Source organism: Vipera berus (assembly GCF_964194415.1).
Source record: "Vipera berus genome assembly, chromosome: 5".
Classification (NCBI taxonomy): Eukaryota; Metazoa; Chordata; class Lepidosauria; order Squamata; family Viperidae; genus Vipera; species Vipera berus.
In genome coordinates this window covers 73,588,547-73,610,751 of record NC_138207.1, presented here as the reverse complement: position 1 = coordinate 73,610,751, position 22,205 = coordinate 73,588,547, and the positions used below count along the sequence as shown (strand labels likewise).

At 39.8% G+C, this 22,205-nt stretch overlaps 1 protein-coding gene across 1 annotated transcript; it reads right to left on the bottom strand.

Annotated features, from left to right (window-relative positions):
* Positions 1 to 691: 691 nt before the first annotated feature.
* LGI1 (leucine rich glioma inactivated 1) lies at positions 692 to 17,225 on the bottom strand (the record flags this gene model as incomplete). The annotated part of the gene is made up of 8 exons (XM_081328322.1): positions 692 to 1,509; positions 1,592 to 1,756; positions 3,277 to 3,446; positions 7,668 to 7,739; positions 11,174 to 11,245; positions 11,342 to 11,413; positions 16,521 to 16,592; positions 17,029 to 17,225. The coding sequence occupies 8 exons, from the start codon at positions 17,223 to 17,225 to the stop codon at positions 692 to 694; spliced, it is 1,638 nt and encodes a 545-aa protein (XP_081184448.1).
* Between the last annotated feature and the right edge of the window lie 4,980 nt (positions 17,226 to 22,205).

The following is a 22,205-nucleotide window of genomic DNA, read 5'->3' as shown; positions in this document are numbered from 1 at the left end:
AATTATGTCAGTATTGTACATATTGAGAAGAAAACATAAGAAATAGTCCAGTCAATTTTTTTTCTTATGAATGTCATGGAAATAAGATGTACATTTGATACATGTGAATGCATATAAATTACCTGATTGCGTTATATCAATCAATCTTTTTATGTTTAGAAAAGTGTAAGTAATAGACTTAAATCAAAGTGCAATATAACATTTCTGGTAATATTGAAATTTCATGACCTTAGGAAACCACTCACCGTGAGCAAAAACTACCTATGAGATGATTATGTAAATAAAGCTATTTGAGAATAGAAAAGAAAACGTAAACATTTTATTTGGCAATGTTCAGATCAGTGAATAATGAAAAATTACAATTGATTGGTGCTTTCCAACTGATTTAGGAGGGATGGAGCTTCATTAGCTATTTACACCGTTGTTGCAAATAATAGTTAATGATTTAATTTGTCCTTCTTTTAAAATGGCAATTTCAAACAGCACTAGACTTGACATTTATGGTTGAAGATATTAGTTGTAGCACTTTATTTCAACAATCTCAGCTGTTAAAGGCATTTCGCAGACTGGAAGTAAAGAGAATCATTGTCATGCATTTAGTTTGTTAGGTCTCTGTAATTAATGGAAGAAGTCTCACAACAGACTCCATACCTGGTGTGTGTGTGTGTGTGTGTGTGTAAATATGTATGTATCATGCACTTAAGTCAATTATGATGTGCTTATAGATCACGGTATTTCCTTTAAAGCTTGATGCAAAGAGAAAATCTTGTTTGTCAACAAAAACATATGTGAAGGATCTTGGCGCTTGAATATTTAATTCTTGAAACTTGACAAATTTGGCTTTTCCCGCATCCCAGAAATAGACTTGAGTGAAAGAATAATCGCTTCCAAGAATAGCATACTGATAACTCTTTATCTGAAGTGGCTGGAACACCATGGACCCCCTGGATGGCATTCTTTGTAAATCCAGAAATTTGGATCCTGTCCATTTCATTACTTTGGAATCCCCAATGAATCTTGTTAGACAAACATAAACATCTTCTTTCACTTTGAAGTGTTTGACAGCGTAAACATCTTCCATATCTGGAATATCCACTGGGTCAGCGAAATTGTTTGTGCCCCTGTTCCACTGATATAGGACTGGGTGTTGAGAACTGCTTGAGATGATCAGGTGAGGCTTGGTGGCTATTTCAAGATACTCCACATCAGTGTCTCTGTACCATTCATGCAAAGATTGGTCAGAATAAAATCCATTTCCATTCCACTTGTAGACAGTGGTGATGCCAGCTTTTGAACTATCTGCTATTGCAAAGTATGCATCCTTTACAATTGTGAATGTTTCAATGTCATTAGGCTTTCTGATCTTAAGGATCTCAATATCCTGAATTTTGATAAATTTGTTTGCATGAATGTCTCTTTTGTATATATGGGAGCCACCGAAGAGCTGGGCAACAATGATGTATAAGCGATTCTCAACAATGATCGGCTTACAAACAACCACCGAAGTCCCTGCACAAAGATTGATATAGTGTATCATCAACTGGCATTATGATAAGGCAACACAGAGTTCAGAGAAATCAACTGTTAATACCTGTGATGTTATCAAAATTCCTGAACGTCCCTTCCACATGGTCCCATTGCAGAAAGATACATTTTCCGATAAAAGGCTGTGCGATAACCACATATTCATCATTCATGAATGAGAAAGTGTCCACTGACAGGGACTGATATGGCAACTTTCGAAATACAACAAATTCTGAAAAAAGTACATACTAAAAGTTGGTATTTACTCATTGGAATGTTAATTGTAAAAAGTAGATCACTTATTCAAGGCACTGGTATTTCAGAAATCTATTTCTCCTGCTTATTAGACTTTAGTCAACAACAACAACAACAACAACAACAACAACAACAAAAGATGAACATGTTTCTTAACAGAGAATAGCACTCATGCTTGAATCATAGCCAATTCTAATTAGCCTAATTCCTACTGTGGTTGTTATGGTTCATCAAGTCACATCTGACTCCTGCTGACTACAAGGATAAATCTCTGTAGTTTCCTTGGCAACAATTTTGGGAGTGGCTTGCCAATGCCTTGGTCCTAGTGCAGAGAGAAAAAGAGAGTGACTGGCCCAAAGTCACCAAGCTGGGTTCCAGGCCTAAAGTAGGACTAGAACATTTGACCTTCCAGCTTCTAATTTAGCAGCTCGCCCCCTAGACTAAACAGGCCTTTTCTTTCTTACTAGCACCCTGGGATGAAAATTATAAATATAGCAGTCAAGCTGATTTTCATAAAATGTAATGAGGGCCCAATACTGCAAATAAGACACTTTGAGTTACTGTGGAATGAGAAATCTTGATCTTCTCCAAGCATGAGGGCAAATAAAACAGTTTTGGCCAGTTAGACCCTACGTAGTAAAACCATCCCATGTAGTTGAGATTTCCTACCCAGCTTTGCTTGATTAACTTCTATATTGTAAGGGATTTGTAGTGTACAGCTGATTTCACACACTAAACTATCCTTTGCTTCACTATTTATTTATTTTATTTATTTTTAATTCCATTTATATCCCGCCCTTCTCCGAAGACTCAGGGCGGCTTACAAGCTTAGCAGTAGCCTTCATTCTATGTATATGCCTGCTTATTAGGGCTTTCACACACACCCCAAGCGGCATTATTACAAAGTCAGCTTAATTGCCCCCAACAATCTGGGTCCTCATTTTACCTACCTCGGAAGGATGGAAGGCTTCTGAAAGTAAGTTACAGATAATCACACAAGAGGCTAAGCCAAAATCAATGGAATTTCATTAAGATTTAGGGCAATAGGTGAACCAGGCACACAACCATTGTGTAGGTGTCTATGGAGATTCTCAGCCATCCAGGTCATGGTTGTCCCAAAGGTGCTTAAAAGGCAACTGGATTTTGTTTTTCCTTGAAGACGTTTCGCTTCTCATCCAAGAAGCTTCTTCAGTTCTGAAACAATGAGAAGCGACATGTCTTCAAGCAAAAACAAAGTCCATTTGACTTTTGAAAAAGCACCTTTGAGAAACCATTGTGTGGGTTTGTTCTCCTACAGAGAAGGATGGAGAGGAAAATCTCAACACAACAGAGAAGAGTCTGAGATCTTGAAAGCTGCTGCGAATAAAAGGCAGGCAATATTCAGCCTAGGTAGATAAATAGATTAACCCGGTAGAAGACCGTTTGCTCAACCAAAAGGCAATTGCCCTTGAAGAATAAAACTTAATGCAACAAATAGAAAACATATTGAAGACTTACGTGTAATGATGCAATCAAATTCACTAGGAGAGAGGCTATTGATTTTGCGTTTCTTATACTCTGGTGGATTTTCACAATAAATGTCTTCCACTGTTGCATTTGTTCTGCTTATCCATGCAATTAACCATTTCAATTTGCAATCACATTTGAAAGCATTTCCTCTCAGGTCTCTGGACAGAAACAATGTTTTTGAAATATTATAATTTAAAAACTACCGTTTGTTTTTTAAAAAACAGGTTATCAGTTTATAATATTTTTAGATCACTATTGCATGAAAGAATGCGTTCTAAGGAAGAAACCAAGCCTGTTTTGTTTTTGTTTTTTTAAAAAACAACCTAGGTGTCTAAAAAAGCAAATGTATATTATATTTCCTAAGAGAGAGAAGGGAGGGAGGTAAAAAAATCTTACACTGAATTAAGCATCCTTTTATTATATTTCTGGATGGAGAGGCACAGTGTGGGTCAAGGGGGAACTAAGATGAAAACAGCATCATATCATCATACTGCAAGATCTCCCCCTTTTGTATGTGAATTATGGTGTTATATCCATGTACAAAAGGGGCGGAGATTGTAGAATGACAATGCAATGCTGTTTTTGTTATTTTGACAAAAAAACATCCAATTTTGCAGATCCTTTTGCCTGGATTGTATATGGAGAATGTTGCCTCTGGAGGCTCTGCTTTTTCTCTTATTCTAGTTGAGTAATTCTTTCAGGCTTAAATTGGATCTGGAAAGATATAAAATCCTTTGATATAGCAAAAAAGCTTTAAGCTTGCTTTCTTCTATGCAAATGTAAAATTACCTCTTTTAATTGATTTTAGAAACTAATTATTAAAGAAGAAGAATACAATATTATTAATATAACTTTACCTTTACTAAAATATATTCAGATTAAAAACAGAAAAGAAAAAGGTCTGGAAAATAATATTCCAACAGAACTCTAAAAACTTTGAACACAGGTACCCCAAAGTCTTTTCCTTGCCTCTTTCTCAAACTGACCAACCAATCAACAGCAACTACAGTAATTCATAAGTTGACCAATAAGGACTGTCAACAACCCACTGCCCCATATCAGTTGTAGATATCTTTTTTCCATCTTGTCTTAGCATTTTTTAGCCAGTCCCTATACCATAAAGTCCATAATTTTTGATGTCTTGCTAAATTCTGAAGACCAGAATTATAGCCTAGAAGCAACATGTATTTTACATATAATGTCTGTTCCAGAGTCCTAAGAACAGCTATGTATATTTCAGATCAAATACGACAATAATACAAATTATATGAATTAATATTTCATCCAAAATGTATCTCCAACAGAAAAGCAATTGCAACTAATCTTTTCTTAAATAATTGCTGTGGTGTCCAAAAGGCAAAACTTTCTTTTTTGTTAAAAATTCATTTTAGGTATACAGGAAACGAATTTAAAACAACTTTCTATGTGACATTCCAGCTCATTATTCTAGATGTCATGTAAATAATATCAATTTTATCAATGTCCTTTTAAAAGCAAAAATATCTTCCAACGTTGCGGTTGCTCTTTCACACTAAAATAAGAAGAGCCAAGTTCAGGAAATTAAACCCAACTGATTTAGATAGATGATACTTTGGTACATGTCCTTCCCATTAATAAACCTAGCTCATTTTATTCTTCTCAGATGTTATCTAGATCTTGATAAGACAGACTTTGTGCAAACACAAATATGTTTCCAGATGCTAGGGAAAATGCCTGTTCTCCGCGTAGTTTTCTTTTATTGAATACATTTCAGCCTGTTTTCTGCTGGAACACCGGGTCACTTTATTGTGGGGGTGTCTGCCTCATTTTGAACATTTCTTGTAATCATTAATCTATTTGGGGTGGATGGACGTAACTTTATCCTTTGATATTCTTCTCATGTAGTTGCATTTGCATGAAATAGAAGTATAGGGCTGGCAATTGTATAGGGTTTCCTGCCTGAGCAGGGGGTTGGACTAGAACAGGGCTTTTCAACCTTTTCACAGATTGAACCACTTTTAGGACATGACAATATTTGAGTACCACCAGTGCCTAGGCAGCAAGGTGTCAAAAATTTGATGACTTCCAGCAACAGCTGCTGCTTCTTCCATCTCTTTTTCCTCCCTGCCTGCTGAGCTCTCCTCCCACAGCTTCTTCTCCGTCTCCCTCTCTTTCCCTGTTGTCTTTTTCCCCCCTTTCCCGCCAAAACCACCTCCTTTTCTATCCTCTCCTCTTCTCCCCCCCCTTTTTTCTTCAGTTCACCTCTAGCTTCGCGCTGCTTCCGGAAGTGCCAATCAGCTGGAACCAATCAGCTAGAGGCCTGTAGCGATCCTGGGGCTTCTGCAGGGCCCCAACAGCCTTGCAGCTCCAGCTGCTTCTCCCTCAGGCTTGGGTCACTTCAGCTCATTTCCCCTCCCCCACTACACTTGTCTAGGAAGTTCCATGTAACACATGCCAAAGTACCACTGGTGGTACATGTACCAACGGTTGAAAAGCCCTGGACTAGAAGATTTCTATTTCTACAGTATTTCTATTTCTATTTCTATTATTTCTATTCCCATTCCCATTCCCATTCCCATTCCCATTCCCTATTCTATTCTATTCTATTCTATTCTATTCTATTCTATTCTATTCTATTCTATTCTATTCTATTTCTATTCCATTCCATTTCTACTCTATTCGAAAATATATACATAAAAGGGAAGTATAGTTTTGCATAAGGAGAGCCAGTTTGGTCTAAAGCAGGGGTAGGCAACATGGCTCTTTTATGACTTGTGGACTTCAACTCCCAGAATTCCTGAGCCAGCATGAAGTTGAAGTCCACAAGTCATAAAAGAGCCAAGGTTGCCTACCCCTAGTCTAGAGGTTAAGGTACCAGGCTAGAATCCAGGAGACTATGAGTTCTAGTCCTGCCTTAGCCACGAAGCCAGCTTGGTAACTTTAGGCCAAAGCCCTAGGAAGAAGGAAATGGCAAACCACTTCCAAAAAACCTTGCCACAAAAACTGCAGAGATTCGTTCAGCGAGTTATCAGGAGTCAATACTAACTCAAAGGCCCCATACGCAACCATAAAAGGTTAGATGGACAAATTGCTGCCTTAGAGCCAGATGGCAGCTCTTGGCCTAATTTCCTTGCAAAAGAGAGAAGCAGGTGCCAGAAAGAGAAAATGAGGTGCCAAGAGGCCATTCCCTACTTGCAATTATTCACCGCACAAATAGGCCTTCGCTCCATGTCTTGCCTAACTGTGAACAAAGCACACTTAATTGGCCCTCGGCTGTTTGGTATATTTAGAATATTTTCCCTCTTATTCTAACAGTATCCAAGGGAAAATAAAATCCTAAGGTGATTTTAGTGGACTAAACCTTGCCGTTTTCTCAGTAAGGTTTTGGAAGTGATTTACCCTTGCCTCCTTCCTAGGGGTGAGAAAGACTGGCCCAAGGTTACCCAGCTGGTTTCATGCCTCAGGTGGGACCACAAATGTTTATTTCACCTTGGCCTTATTCTAAGAGAGAAAATATACTTAGTATTCATTAACAGTCCAGAGCCAGTTAAAGTCTGCTTCATTCACAGGTAGGCATGATATGAACTGAAGGCACATTAGTGCCATGAAAAATGGTAAGAAAAATGGATATGTGACTTCCCATAAGAATTTTCAAATTTTCAAATGCAAATTCTTCCAACAGTCTGCAGTATGTTCCATGCCTCTCAATGTCCAGGAAGCAAATAGGAGGGACTCCCTGGTAGAGTTTTGTTTCCCTGATTTCACTGCAGCAGCAGGGGTCTTCAAACTTGGCAACTTTAAGGCTTGTGGACTTCAACTCCCAGAATTCCTCAGCCAGACCCCTGCTGCAGAGCAAATTGTTTAAAGCAGCCGGCTTTCTTGCCGGTGGGAATGACTGTGGCTAAATTAGCTCACAGAGAACAGCTAATCCTCTCTCAGTAGACACGGCTAAGAAATTCATTCCATTCCCATTTCTAGGAAAGCTGATGTGTACTTTCCAAGCATATGAAGTAGTTTTCTCTTTCTCCCACTATTGCAGGGTAATTTGACAATTATAAAAAAATGCAGAGATATAATTTTAAGAAAATCTGCCTATTTAGTAAAAGTTGCCACAAAAACCCATTACTGTAGGGGACAAACTTGTTTTAGATATTCTGCGGCACCATTCTGCAATCTGGCACACTCATTTGCAAGCTGGCAGCTTGCAGAAAACTGCCATGGGGAATGCTCCTAAATAGAAAAAAATCTATGAGATGAATGAAATAATTGATGATAATGGTCTTGGTGGGTATAAAGCAGATAACTTCAGGCCCATTGTACGAGCAGTTGTTCCATAATAAGTACTGATGAGCTTTTTTTTTCTTTTCATTCATAATGGGAATATTAAAAATGTATCTTACACATTTGTTAGTGAATCCAATCCTTTGAATATGTCTTTAGGGAGCGTTTGGAGGTTATTGTTTGCAAGACTCCTGTAAAAATATATATATAATTAGGGTTAGATTAATCTTGCATTCTTTCTTTCCAGTTTAATGAATTACTAGGATGGCAAATAATAACACATGCATTGCTACAATATGATTCACTATTATAATCAGATATATTAGCAATACTAGTAATGCTAATATTATTGTAATATGGAACTCTTTATTATTTATTTATTTATTTATTTATTTATTAGTTTTTATAAACCGCCCTTCTCCCGAGGGACTCGGGGCGGTGTACAGAGGAAGGAAGGTATACAGACCGAACAATAAAATAATAAGAAACACTAATAACACAAACTGGGACCCCAATTAACGTTATCATGCCAGGCCAGCCTGCTGGAATAGGAAAGTTTTTAAGTCGCGACGGAAGGTACGGAGGTCAGGGGCCATCCGGATTTCGGTTGGTAAGGTGTTCCAGAGGGCTGGCGCACCCACTGAGAATGCTCTCCCCCTGGGGGCCATTAGCCGACATTCCTTGAGCGGTGGCACCCTGAGGAGGCCCTCTCTGTGGGAGCGCACAGGACGGTGGGGTGCTGACATCGGCAGAAGGTGCTCCCGTAGGTAGTCCGGACCCATGCCATGTAGGGCTTTGAATGTCATTGTTAGCACCTTGAACTTCACACGGAAGGCAACCGGAAGCCAGTGCAGCGCACGGAGGAGAGGTGTGATATGGGAGTATCGGGAGGCTCCCAAGAGTGTCCGTGCCGCCGCACTTTGCACCAGTTGAAGGCACAATTCCTGTTAAAATATTCCATCCACACTCCCTATTGTTCTAAGCTTTTCCAGCTCTCTGCTGCCAAATTCTTAACCACAATCCTTGTGTTTTTACCAATAAAGGAGAATATATGTAGCTCAAGATTGAAATGAGGGATCCTTGGTGCTCTCTGAGCTTTCTTGCTTTCTTGCAGATGTTTCATCAGCCAAACTAGGTAATATCATCAGTGCTCTATTTTATTGTTTTTACTGTAACTGTTAACAATGAAAAAGATTTCAGGGTATTTGAGGCATCCTCTGTCCTCAAATTCTACCTTAATAGCAGTTCCACCTCTAGAACAGTAGAACCTCGACAACTTTAAGATGTGTTGATTTCAGCTCCCAGAATTCCTCAGCCAGCATGTTTTTCAGTGTTGAGAAATATTGCTCAAAGAATATCAGTTGCAATAGCTATGTAGAGCCTTGATGGAGCAGTGTGCTAATGCCTCCTTAAGTAACACCAGCTGCCTGCAATTAGTGCAGGTTCGAGTCCCACCAGGCTCAAGGTTGACTCAGCCTTCCATCCTTCCGAGGTAGGTAAAATGAGGACCCAGATTGTTGGGGGCAATTAAGCTGACTTTGTAATAATGCCGCTTGGGGGGTGTATGAAAGCCCTAATAAGCAGGTATATACATAGAATGAAGGCTACTGCTAAGCTTGTAAGCCGCCCTGAGTCTTCGGAGAAGGGCGGGATATAAATGGAATTAAAATAAAAATAAAAATAAATAAATGTAGCCATGACTTGTCTCATTGACATCTGTGATCACACTCAAAATTGTTTTCCACCCACGGATGCCCTTCCGCTAGCATAGGAGATTTCCATACCATCATACCATTCCAAGAAAATAATAGCAGTAATATATTTGCTGTCATTATGCTGTTTATTATTCATATTCTTAAATGGGAAGAAAAGATGACTAAACTATTTATTACGCAAAATAGATGCCTGTATTACATTGATTCAGTTCCAACTTATTACTGAAGGTCTGTCCACAGGCCAGTTCCAAGGACTTGGGGTTTTTTCCTAAGCCCTTTATTAGCCAAATACCATACCAGTAATAGTTCCACAATTTAAAAGAGCTTGTGGCCATCATCTTGACTTTTTCGAATCAAGAAGGTAATAGTAAAAAGTCTCTGGAGTTGACCTCAACTGCTGGTGAATACTTGGGTGTTCAAAAACCCCAACCACAACTGCCCATGTGCAAAGCTAGGTTTATGGTTCCTTGGATTGGTGGGTAATATATTTGCAATTCCTGAGCATTCAGTGGATCTATATATAATTGTAAAAAGGCCCCCCTCTTCTCCTGTCATTCATCTGATCAAAGGAATCTGCTGAGTCAATATTAGGTAGGACTTTGGGGCAGATTCACTAGAAAGCAGGGGTAGGCAACCTTGGCTCTTTTATGACTTGTGGACTATGCCCAGCTATGCTCAGGAATTCTGGGAGTTGAAGTCCATGAGTCATAAAAGAACCAAGATTGCCTACCCCTGCCCTAGAGCAAAGAGAGAAGCCGCAGAGTCACTTCTGGGTCACTGCTCAGAACTTAAGAGCTTCCCATTGCTAATGGTGCTGAGATAGCAGGTCAGCTGGAAGGAGAATGAGTGAAGAAGTTTCTCACTGCACAACTAGATGCTGTCCCCATCCCTGTTCACCATCTAAATGAAACCACTGGGCAAGGATATCCACTTCAGAGTGCAGTATCACCAGTATGCTGATACCTTACTTCACATCTCAAGCCAACGGGCTATCAATGTATTGACTCAGTATCTGGAGGCTGTTACAGTCTAAATGGGACCAAACAGATTTCAGCTCAATCTTTGCTGTGGCTGTTGAGGATGTCAGCATCTTTGGTTTTGGATGAGGTTGCACTTCCTCAGTCAAGACTGGTATGCAACTTGGGGGGTCCTTCTGGACTCATAGCTACTGCTCAGAGAGCAGATGTCAGCTGGGACCAGGAGAGACTTTGCATGGGTTCATCTTGTGCATCAGTTCACCCCTTCCTCAATCAGGAGGCCCTTTAGCCAATCATTCATGGCCTGGTATCTCACAATTGGATTGTTACAATGCACTCTACATGGGGCTGCCGTTGAAGACCACTTGGAAGCTACAGCTGGTTCAGAATGCAGCAGTGCGAGCAGTAACAGATGCCTCTTGGTGTTCCTGTGTCACCACTGTTATGGAGGCTTCATTGACCGCCAGTTGGCTTTCAAGTACAATTCAAGTTGCTGGTTATTATCTATGAAATACTCTATGAGATAGGGCCCAGATACCTGAGACTGCTTATCTCCAATATTTCTGCCCACCTAGTATGTTTCAGCAGAGAAGGTGCTCTCCAGGTCCTCTCCAGTAAACACTGCCACCTTGCACAACCAAGCAAGTGTGCCCTCTCTTTTGCAGCATCCCTGAGAAATAAGGACAATATCCTCACTCCTGAGCTTCTGGAAAGTTTTGAAAACCTGGATTGGTCCAAGGCCTGGGGTTGAAGTTTATTATTTATTCAACGGTGCCTGCTTTGTTTTGTTGATTTTGCTGCCTATTAGATTATTTTAGTCTGGGTGCCTATGTAATTTCATGCTTTTAGATATTCTTTTGTTTTCCCTGGTTTTGTAAAGTGGAGTTGGATGGCCATTACATTTAAAACAATCAAACAAACAAACATACTTACAAGTGAATTAAGGACTTCAGCCCGCGAAAAGAAGTGTTGGAAAGTGATTTGATGTTGTTGTTTTCTATAAACCTGTAATGGGGTTATAAATGCAACTGGTCAAAGCTGTTTCCATGTCAGGCATTCGACTCACTCAAAAAATCTTGGACCATAAATATTTCAACTCACAAATATTCTAGATGAGGAAGGCCCACGAAAGCATCGCTACTAATGGTGTCAAATGTGTTTGCAGTAAATAATCTGTACAAAGAAATATTAGACAAAAAATAATGTGACATGGTCTTAGACATACATAGATTTTTCAGTGCTTATTTTTAGAGATGAAAATTATAGTTCCTGCTTTGCGTATGTCCTAACAAAATGACATAGACATACACAGTCTAGATTAGCTTTCTCCAACCTTACACTCTCCAAGATGTGTTAGAACTACATTTTCTAGCTGATCTAGAGCTTCAAGACATAAATATATATAATATATATGAAACCGTTTCATGATATTGACTAAATATGCAATAATTTAAAGAACTGGCATTTCTGAGTAGTTTCCTACAACTCCACAATGTCTCCTTTGAAGTTCTAGAGTTTGCCTTTGTAAGAAATAAATGCAGTGCAATCAGAAATATCGTTTCAAAATTATCCTTTCCTCTAACTCTTGAAGTTCAACGCAAATTGCTGCAATTTACATAATAGCTCCCATTTGAGAGTGCCAACACTATTCTCAACTGCGTGTGGAACTTTTGCAAGAGCAAGCATTGCTATTCATTCCAACAAAAGGAACATATTTAGGCCCACATGAAACACACAAAATGGCGTGGGATTTTTTTTAATCCTTAAATGAACCACAAATGTGTTTTTGATGAACATCAGCTATATATCTATGTCTATATCTGTGTGTGTATGAAAGAGAGTTGTGAGGGGGGAGGTTTAAAGATTTCTCTATCCAATCATGGTGCTCATCTCTATTTTTTGGCGGAGGGAGCCAGCATTGTCTCTGTGAGATGGGCTGGACTGAGAGAGGTTGACCTGCCCTGAGTTACCCAGTTGGCTTTTATCTCTAAAGGGGCACGAAACTCAGAGTCTTCTGACTTCTATGTAGATATCCTATATGTGGGATATAGATTTTAGGATTGCTATTTTGAGCTGCAGAAATCCAGATCACCACTAGAAGTCATCAAGGAGGTCATACCATGGTCCTCCATTTGTTTGCAACTCTTGACAGAATTTGCTCCCTGCTTTCCCCTATCTGGTTCTTTGAGGTTAAACCTTTGCTACCCACTTAGGTTTTAGGACGTTCCTCTCCACACCAAACACAGAATTTAAATGAGAGAAAAAAATAATCCTGAGGCACTAGCAGAATTCTTTCTTTCTTTTTAACCTTTTAATACTCATGAAAGGAGATGAGAAGGACACGCTTACATGTACTGCATTGTATTTATTTCATTAGTCTATAGGCTGCTCCAGTTGTGAATAACTGAGCAATGTACAACCCACCTCTGTTAAGTGTCTAAGATGGAAAAGTATAATCCCCTCCAATTCATACGCTGTCATGATATCATACATTCTATAGAAAAATTCCCAAAAATATGATCGGGCCAAATTAGAGATGTAGTTAATTACATTTAAACAATAACATACTGTATAACCCTACACAGCAGAAAAGGTATCTAACTTCACCCCATAAGGAATCATCAACTGGATCAGAGGGTTATAATTATTTCTATTTTTAGCAAATGCTCCTACCAATGTGATATTTGCACCTGAAAAGGCTTTTTGCAATACACATACTACTTAACTCCCTGGACCAGTGCAAGTTACATGATCAATGGAGTAATATTTTAATACTTTTCTGCACCACTACAGCTATTATCTTCTTGATAATTAAATTTTATATATTAAACTTAAGCATTATTTCTCCCTGATATTTCCTTTTTTACTTAAGGGAAGTTTAATCAATTTATATTAAATAAAATATCCTGCAAAGAATTACTGCATAAATTAACGTAAGCAAGGTAAATTTACAAAAGTCTTTACAACTTAATTAAGATTGCAATCAGTAGTTTTTAAAAACAGAATGAAATGCATATTTTTGAAAGTCTGACTGAATTTCTGACTGTATCCTGAAAAATGCAATTTCAAAGATATACATATATATATATATATATATATATATATATATATATATATATATATATATATATATATATATATATATATATATATATATATATATATATATATATATATATATATGTTTTTGAGCGCCTCATCGACCCAAATATAGCTTGAAATAGCTATATCAGTCTCCCTTTAATTCTTTGTCTGCAATCCATGCAATCCAAATTTATATTTTATATATTTTATATATATATCAGTGTGCATAATGCAATTAGATTTAAAACATAGCAATAAAAATAGAAGTAGCAAAGAGGCGCTTTATTATTTTAAAATTTTCTTGAAGTATTAATCTCTAATATTGGAACAGTATTTTACTAACGCCTTACATTTTTTTTTTCTTCAACACTGAAAGGAAAGAAAATTTGGTCCTGGCCATCATCCAGATGTCCAAGAGCTAGTATAAAAACAAAATGATCACAAGAATATTATGGAGAATGTGATTTAAGGGTCACTTGTAATATACCCGTTGAAAGTTTTAATTTTCAAGATGTATACGGCTCCTGATTTTGGAGGTCTTTCTCACCAATTTTGAACCCTTCAATGTGTGTTCAGCAGATTTCCATTACAAATCTCCTGTCCTTTTGAGTGCCTGCTTTTTAATTGTGATTTATTGTGAACCAGATTATGCTTCTTGATGTATTCAGGACTAGTCTCAGTTTCTGTAGCCTAGGGATTCTTGAAAACCCTCTCCCCTTTTTCATACTATTTCAAAAATAGTTCAGACTCAATCAGGAAGCACATACTACAGGTAGTCCTCAACTTACAACAGTTCATTTAATAACCATTCAAAGTTACGACGGCACTGAAAAAAGTGACTTATGACCATTTTTCACCCTTACGACCGTTGCAGCATCCCCATAGTCACGGGATCAAAATTCAGACGCCTGGCAACTACTTCGTATTTATGACAGTTGCAGTGTCACTGGGTGATGTGATCACTTTTTGTGACCTTCTGACAAGCAAAGTCAATGGGGAAGCCAGATTCACTCAACCACCATGTTAGTAACTTAACAAATGCAATGATTCACTTAACAACTGTGGCAAGAAAAGTCGTAAAATGGGGCAAAACTCAAATGACTCGTTTAGCAACAGAAATTTTGGGCTTAATTGTGGTTGTAACTCGAAGGCTACCTGTACAAATGCTAACTCTGCTCACATTTGTTTGCGTTCCTGACACCTCCCTTAAAGCAGCTCTACCTGTCTTTTTCTGTTATGACTTCATCAAGCTATTGTCCTCCTGAGATCTTGGACTATAGCTTTTATCAGCCAACATGAGGATGGGAGCTGTAGTTCAAGAAAGCTAGAAGACGCCAAGTCAAAGAAGCCTGATCTATACTGTATATTCCTTGGGAATTACATTCTATCTTTTAGCCTTGCCACCACAGTTTCCATATTCTGAACATGCTTTACTTAAAAAAATTATTCTTGGGAAGTGGGAACACTACTTCCACCAATGCAGAAATTATCAAAATCACAAGGCACAAATGCAAATGGCTTCAAAAGCCCACCTCTCCTTCAATAACTATCTTACTTTCCAAAAAATCACAAAGGAGAGCTATTTTGCACTGAACAGGCAGAATATGAATCAGAAATAATGTGGCATCATCTATACCAAAACAAGATGAGAAAATCAGTATCCTGAAATGCCCTATAATCAATAGTTACAGATCATAAATACCAAGCAATCTGCATTTCTCATTGCCAATGAGATTCTGGACCCAAATTGTACATCTATATATCAAAGGTATGATTTATGATTTACTCACATTAAAATGTACCATTTCCATCTATAAAAAGGTCATGACAAAGCCTGCTGAGACGGCACACTGGCATACTCATGACTAAATAGCCACCATAGGCCTTCCCCTTTATGGAAAAAAATATCTTTTTTCATTATCTTTTTTTCTTCCCAGTGCGATAAGGTGCAATTCTTGCCCTATTCCTGATTATGTTTTTTTTTTATTCTGAAAAAGATCTGGGGGGAAAAAACTGTATCGTTCCCATGGTAACTATATTTACTCGTTTGTTTGGGATTGAAACCCCAGCTGAGCACATTCTGTCTGATCAGCTCCCAGTATATATATATATATATATATATATATATATATATATATATATATATATATATATATATATATATATATATATATATATATATATATATATATATATATATATATATATATATATATATATATATATATATACATACATACATACATACATACATATATATATATATACACATACATACATACATACATACATACATATATATATATATATATATATATATATATATATAATTAAACTTATATATATAAGGTAAGAAAGAAAAGGACATCACCTCACTGACAGAGTATCAGCAGCAGAGGTGGATAATGATCAGTCAGGCATAATGCTTAACGCTAAAGCAAAATTATGCTCTTGGCTAATTCACATAGTCCACGGTGTGTGAGCCTGCATATTTAAGATTCTTCTTAAAAAAGAAGTTGTATTCCTTGACAGGTTTCTGAATCATATATATCTTAATTTATGGACCACATTTTTCCACAGAACTTGGGCTTTTCCTTCAGGATCAAATGATGCCAACAGGCTTCAATTCTCACACAAATCACAAATTATGAACAATCTATCCATCATCATATCCATCATCATATCACCCGCATGAGGCTTGCCTATCAAACTGCCCCACTGAAATCCATGTTTCATTTCTGAGAGAAGCAAGTTTGTTTAGTCAGCCACAACTCTTAAACGTTCAGCAGCACTAATTCTGAAAGTGTAGACAAATGATTTAGGACGACTGGATTATCCAGCCTCAGAAAAGACAGTACACGGTAGGGCGGTGCACACCACGGGAACATGGTGGCATTGCCCTAACTAGAATTCACATTTACCAAATAGGCGTTCCCGCTAAGAGCGGTGGTGATACTGAAGCACCGAAAAGAACAGATCAAGACAGTGAAGAAAATATCAGTAATAATAATCTGCTAGGAATGACACACCTTTCATTACTTCCACTGGAAATGCTAGGTGCCTTTTGTTATATAACAGCTCTGCACTAGCTCCTCCATATAAAACAAGTACTGTACTTAAAGCCCGTTAGCGGAGCGCTTTTAGAGAGAGAGATACACGTTTCATAACAAGCAATCACCATATAAACCGTTCTCACAGAAGTTGCAGATTGGGCGAGAAGATGAAACTCCTTTCTGGGATTTTCGTGAAAGCAGATCTCACAAAGGATCTGGAAGAAGAGGGAAACGGGAGAGTGGGGGGGGGGGAGAGAGAGGGGAAAAGAAAGCAAAGCAGAGGTTAACAGCGTCCGAGCTCGTCGGGGAGTCGTTTTGTCACCAAGCCCTGGCCGGTTAACTGTCCCCTGTCAACAGGAGTGACAATTTCCAGCGCGCGTGTGTGTGTGAGGGGGAGAGAAATGGCTGTTGCAAGATCGACGCCGCCGAGCAACAGACGGCGTTGCATGAAGAGAAACGCGCAGAGGGATCCAACTTCCAGCCCTTCCAAGACCCGCTCCCCGCTCCTCCCCCTCCATCCCGCCGGCTGCTTTGCGATCCCAGCGGGTCTTCCCTCCGACCGGCCGGAGCGCCCACCCGAGACCCCTCTGCCCGATCCACCCACAAGCCCCCTCTCCTCTCTCCCCACCCCCACTGCCTACAGCCCCTTACAGGGAGGTAACGTCGGGAGACACGCTGCGCGGAATGGCCCGAGCGTTCTCACAGAGCGCGTTATCTTTGGTACAAGTGCACGAAGCCGGGCAGGCGGTCTTCCCCGGTCTGCTCCCCTCGGTCAGCAACAGGGCGGAGAAAAGGCACAGGAAAACTGCCGCGGGTCTTCCAACGGGTTGCCGGTCGGCTCGGCCCATCCTTTGGATCCGCTCTGGTTCCGGCCAGTTGGAAGGAAGAGGGCGAGAGGAAGAAGCGCGGCCCAAATCATGAAAGGGCAGGCGGGAACCTCGGCGTTTTTACCGAGCCGAGGAAGATCTGCGTGGAGAACCCGGGCGAGACGGCTTCCCTCCTCATCCCTCCTCCGGCTCCCTGGCTCTCGTTCTCCCCCCCCGTCGCCAGCCCTTCTTCTTCTGCCCTTCCTTTCCCCGCTCGGAAGCTGTCGGGGAGACTGAAAGGCTCCAGCCGCTCAGCCGTCGGTTGTTTGGGGATTCGCCAGGCAGCCGTGCGGGGCGAGCGGGACCTGCGGGAAAACGGGGAAGGAGGAGGAGGACGGGGGGATCCAACTAGCTGGAGAGGCGAAAGAGAAAAAAAAGGGGGGAAGAAAAAGAAAGAGAGAGACTCGCATCCCCGCGAAACCCATACACACAGGCGCGCGCGACTACCGCTGTGCTGCTGCTGCTGCTGCTGCTGCTGCTGCTAGAGGTTGCAAAGTGTGACGCACGCCGCGGAGCCGAGGCACGGCTTTCACTATTCTTAGGGGAGGCCCTCTTCTCGCGGCCCAAAATAGGACCACCTTCTGCTTGGCTGCGTGGGCGGGCGAGGGGGGCTCCGTGGGAGGAGGAGAAGGCAAGCAGGCAGGGAGGAGGATCTCTCCACCCCGCGCCAATTTCCCCTGGGGGAAAATCGGGCTTTGCATCTGCCAGGCGACGGCCGGAGGGAAGCAGCCAGTGTGCGCTGAGGAAAGAAAGCGAGGGAAAACATCCAAAGGGCGGCGTGTGTGTGTGTGTGTGTGCGGGGGAGGGTGTTATAAAAACCCAGTTGGCGTAGGTGTTGAGGCCTGCGATTTCATTGCACAGGCTGGCTGGTACCGCCGCAAAACCAACGGGCACCTCGGGGGCCACACAAACAGTCGGCCTTTTATCCGGTCGAGCGTCTCTGCAAACGACGACGTTCAAACCCAGCCAGCCAGCAAAATGCTTTTTCGTCTCCTTCCCGTCCTTAAGTCCTCCCTTAATGCGCAATCGTTGGGCTTCGAGGCAAGCTGAATCTGGGCTGCGTCTTTTGGAAACCTGTTTACAGAGTGCCCAGTGTAAGCTAGAAAGCAAGGAAAGAGCCATAATGTTTTGAAGCTCTGGGCGGTTTATTTGTTACCTTTCAACCATTTCAGGCTCCCTGCAATGTCTTCACTGTGAATCTTGACACATAAAGAACTGTTGCGTCACAGTGAAAGGAAGCTGTTGAAAAACTTAACATTTCTTATTCCAATGCCAGGCCGATTTCTCCTAGTAAATTACTATTTAGGAGCTCTTGGGTAGGCAACCTTGGCTCTTTTATGACTCGTGGACTTCAACTCCCAGAATTCAACTGACTTTTATGACTCGTGGACTTCAACTCCCATGCTGGCTCAGGAATTCTGGGAGTTGAAGTCCACGAGTCATAAAAGAGCCAAGGTTGCCTACCCCTGTGCTAGGACAGCTTCAAGTGTGCACCCAGCTCCATGTATCTGTGGTCTGCCATCATTGTCTTGTCAATTTATTTCTGGCTCAGCTGTCATGTACCTGAAATTGCAAAATAAAGCAATGGCTTCATTTGTTTCAAATCTCTTCTTCCCCAGAACCCCGGGTTCTTATAAAGGTTCAGCAGCTACAGGCAATATTGTAGTGTACTGTAGACTAGAGCGAAGTGGCTGAGAAATTCTGGGAGTTGAAATCCATCCATCTCAAAGTTGCTGCTCTAAAGTGGTAATAGCTTACGGTAGATTAGCATCTCTCCCACAACTTGAACTACTACTGTAAAGGTGTAGACAGGAGAAGCTACCACTGACTGAACCCTGTGGGTTACACTCTCCTCCTCACAATTGAAAGGAAGGACTAGTTGGCTCACCCAGTTCTTAGAGTTTCTCTTAATGGCAGTCAAAACCATTTGCTTCATATTGCTTTGGGGAGACTGCAGTATGGTGTGTGTTCTCACGTTGATAGTGTGGAGGTGTCCATGGAAAAGTGGTGCCCTGCTGGAAGTATCCACAGAAACAATGGCTGTGAGGTTCATTTGACATACCGAGTCACAAATTAGCCTACCACATTTTAGCCAACATTCACACATACCTGGCAAACACGTCTTAATGTGCTCTGTGAAGCAAGTCTACATCCCACACTTGTGGTTTACCACAACTCCGTCCTACCCTTTCCCCACGATTGCACAGTATTGGCCTCATCTCATTCCCAGCTCAAGGTAAAAACAGACATTCCTAGATGTGCAGGTAATCCCCAACTTACAACTCTAATTGAGCCAAGATTTATGGTTTTAAGTCATGATTACTGTAGTTGTTAAGAGAGTCCCAATGTGACTGCACCTGATTTTACAACCTTTCCTGTAATCGAGTGTTAAGAGAACACAGCAATTGTTAAGTGATCCCATCAATGGGTGGGTTGTTGTTGTTGTTTGCCAGAAACCGAGGTAAACACCAGGAAGTAGCCAAAAAATACTGAAAATTGCAACCATGTGACCACAGCTCACTGCAATTGGCCATAAATTAAAATAGTTTTATACACCTACACAACTCAAATAAACATAGGAAGAACCAATTTCAAAAATCAATTGGACTTGTCCACAATAAGATTTTTCTTCAATAAGTCTATTACCTCTGTTCATGGAATGTGTAGAGGTTCAAACAACATCCTCTTCCAGTTCTAACCTTCCCCCTTTCTCTTTATTCTTATCAGGAGGTTCATTAAGGAGAAAAAGATGGAATACATTTTTGATTGATAGAATTAGGAGTCAATTATTTAGTTCATAGTCACTTTAATGATGAGATATTCTTTCCCACATGAGTTTTCCACATTTAGTATCCCTAAGTAAGTGTATGAGTATGTGTAAGAATACACATCCACACAAATCTTGATCTTTATTAAATATGTCTGTGTTTATGCTTGAGAAAACAGAATGTTAATATTTTCTGTCCTGGAACTTCAAAGCTGAAGAGATGGCTTCCACAATCAGGTTTAGCCACAAGTCTTAATGTTGCAATTTATTATTCTTGTTGTAGGGCATAACGTTTGATCTTGTATTGTCATTCCTGCTGAGTAGAATTCTATTCTAGTATTAATCTGGTTGTACAATTTTATGAATTGTGGCAATGTTTAGTGGCTTATTTAAGCTGTTGGAAATCTGATAAAATGGTGGAAATCTTCAGCTTCAATTTGCATAAATCTTCTATTAATACCCATGTAAAGGTATCTGATTGATTTTCTTGAAACAAATTTGATTACAGTTGATGTTCTGCAGTTCATTCATAACTGTAGCAGTTTCCTCATCCTATTGTAAATAAAAGACAAGTCCTAGCTCAAATCAAGGAGGGTTCATACATTGATATGTCCAACATCCAGATAAATCAGATTGAAGATCTGTTCCAATGTCTTAAATCCAGATGTTGAAAAGTCAAGAATGGGTTTTATGGATCATTGAGTAGCATATTATGGCTGTTTCCCCAGATTATATCTTCACCCCAAAGAAATTATATTTGTAATTTTCATCTTCCATATAACTGAACATGCTCCAAAGCTTGTCTAACTTTAGAATTTAATCTTACAGTTTTAGTTATCACTTTACATTATTGAAAAGTGGTTGTCTTCAGAGTTTATTTTAATAAAGAAAGTCACTCCTTAAAATTCATATGACCTTTCTCATGACCTAACTCTTTTCTAAAACTTTGCAAAGCTCTATAGTTTACATTAGGGAGTGAGTGAACTATAGTATAGTTCACTATAAGCTAGGTTGTCTAATACCATTATCTGCTATATAAAGGGATGAAATCTTCATATGGAGATGACAGACAACAACATAATTCAGTTACGGTAGATTATATGTTGACTTTCAGGCTACATAACAGAAAAATAAGAAAAATGCAAGTCAATTGTCATTTTATAAAAATGTACTTCAAATCAAAAATATAATCAGAAGAATGATGTGAACTGAGCAGTCAGGATAATATGACAGGAACTGGAACAAATTAGAATAGATTTGTTTATAGCAAATTGACTGAAACTTGGCTAGAAGTTTTTATAATAAGAATTCTCTGGCTATTTCTCTGCCCCAGCAGCTTTTCAGATACAAGATAAAAATTTGGTTGTTTTCAGAAAGTCCACTTACACTCAGAATTCTACTGCAGGCAGAGGCTTTACTGTGGATCTTTTACAAATTCTTATGCATTCTTGGGAATTCAGAAGAGAACTAGCTCCTCTGAAAAAGCAGCTGAGTTAATGATCTATGACTTCGTCCACAGGAATACAGGCAGTCCTTGACTTACAACAGTTCGTTTAGTGTTTGTTCAACAGCACTGAAAAAAGTGACTTATGATCATTTCTCACGCTTATGACCATTGCAGCATCCCAATGGTCCCATGATTAAAATTCAGACGCTTGACAACTGACGCAGATTTGTGACAGTTGCAGTTTCTTCTTTTGTAACCTTTTGACAGACAGAGTCAATGGGGAATCCAGATTCACTTAACAACCGTGTTACTAATTTAACAACTGCACCAATTCACTGAACAACTGGCAAAAAATGTTGTAAGATGGGGCAAAACTCACTTGACAAATGTTTCACCTAGGAACAGAAATTTGGGGCTCAATTGTGGTCATACGTTGAGGACTAGATAGAAATACATCCATGAATAAAACCTATTATGGAAAGGGATGTGAACCTCCAATTTTTAAATTAGGCTAAAGGATGCAAGTTGCCCAGCACTTCCCTAACAAAACTCCCTTTTGATCAGGACTGCCAAAGACAGACTTTCTTTCTTTCTTTCTTTCTTTCTTTCTTTCTTTCTTTCTTTCTTTCTTTCTTTCTTTCTTTCTTTCTTTCTTTCTTTCTTTCTTTCTTTCTCTTTCTTTCTTTCTTTCTCTCTCTCTCTCTCTCTCTCTCTCTCTCTCTCTTTCCCTCTCTTTCTTTCTTTCATT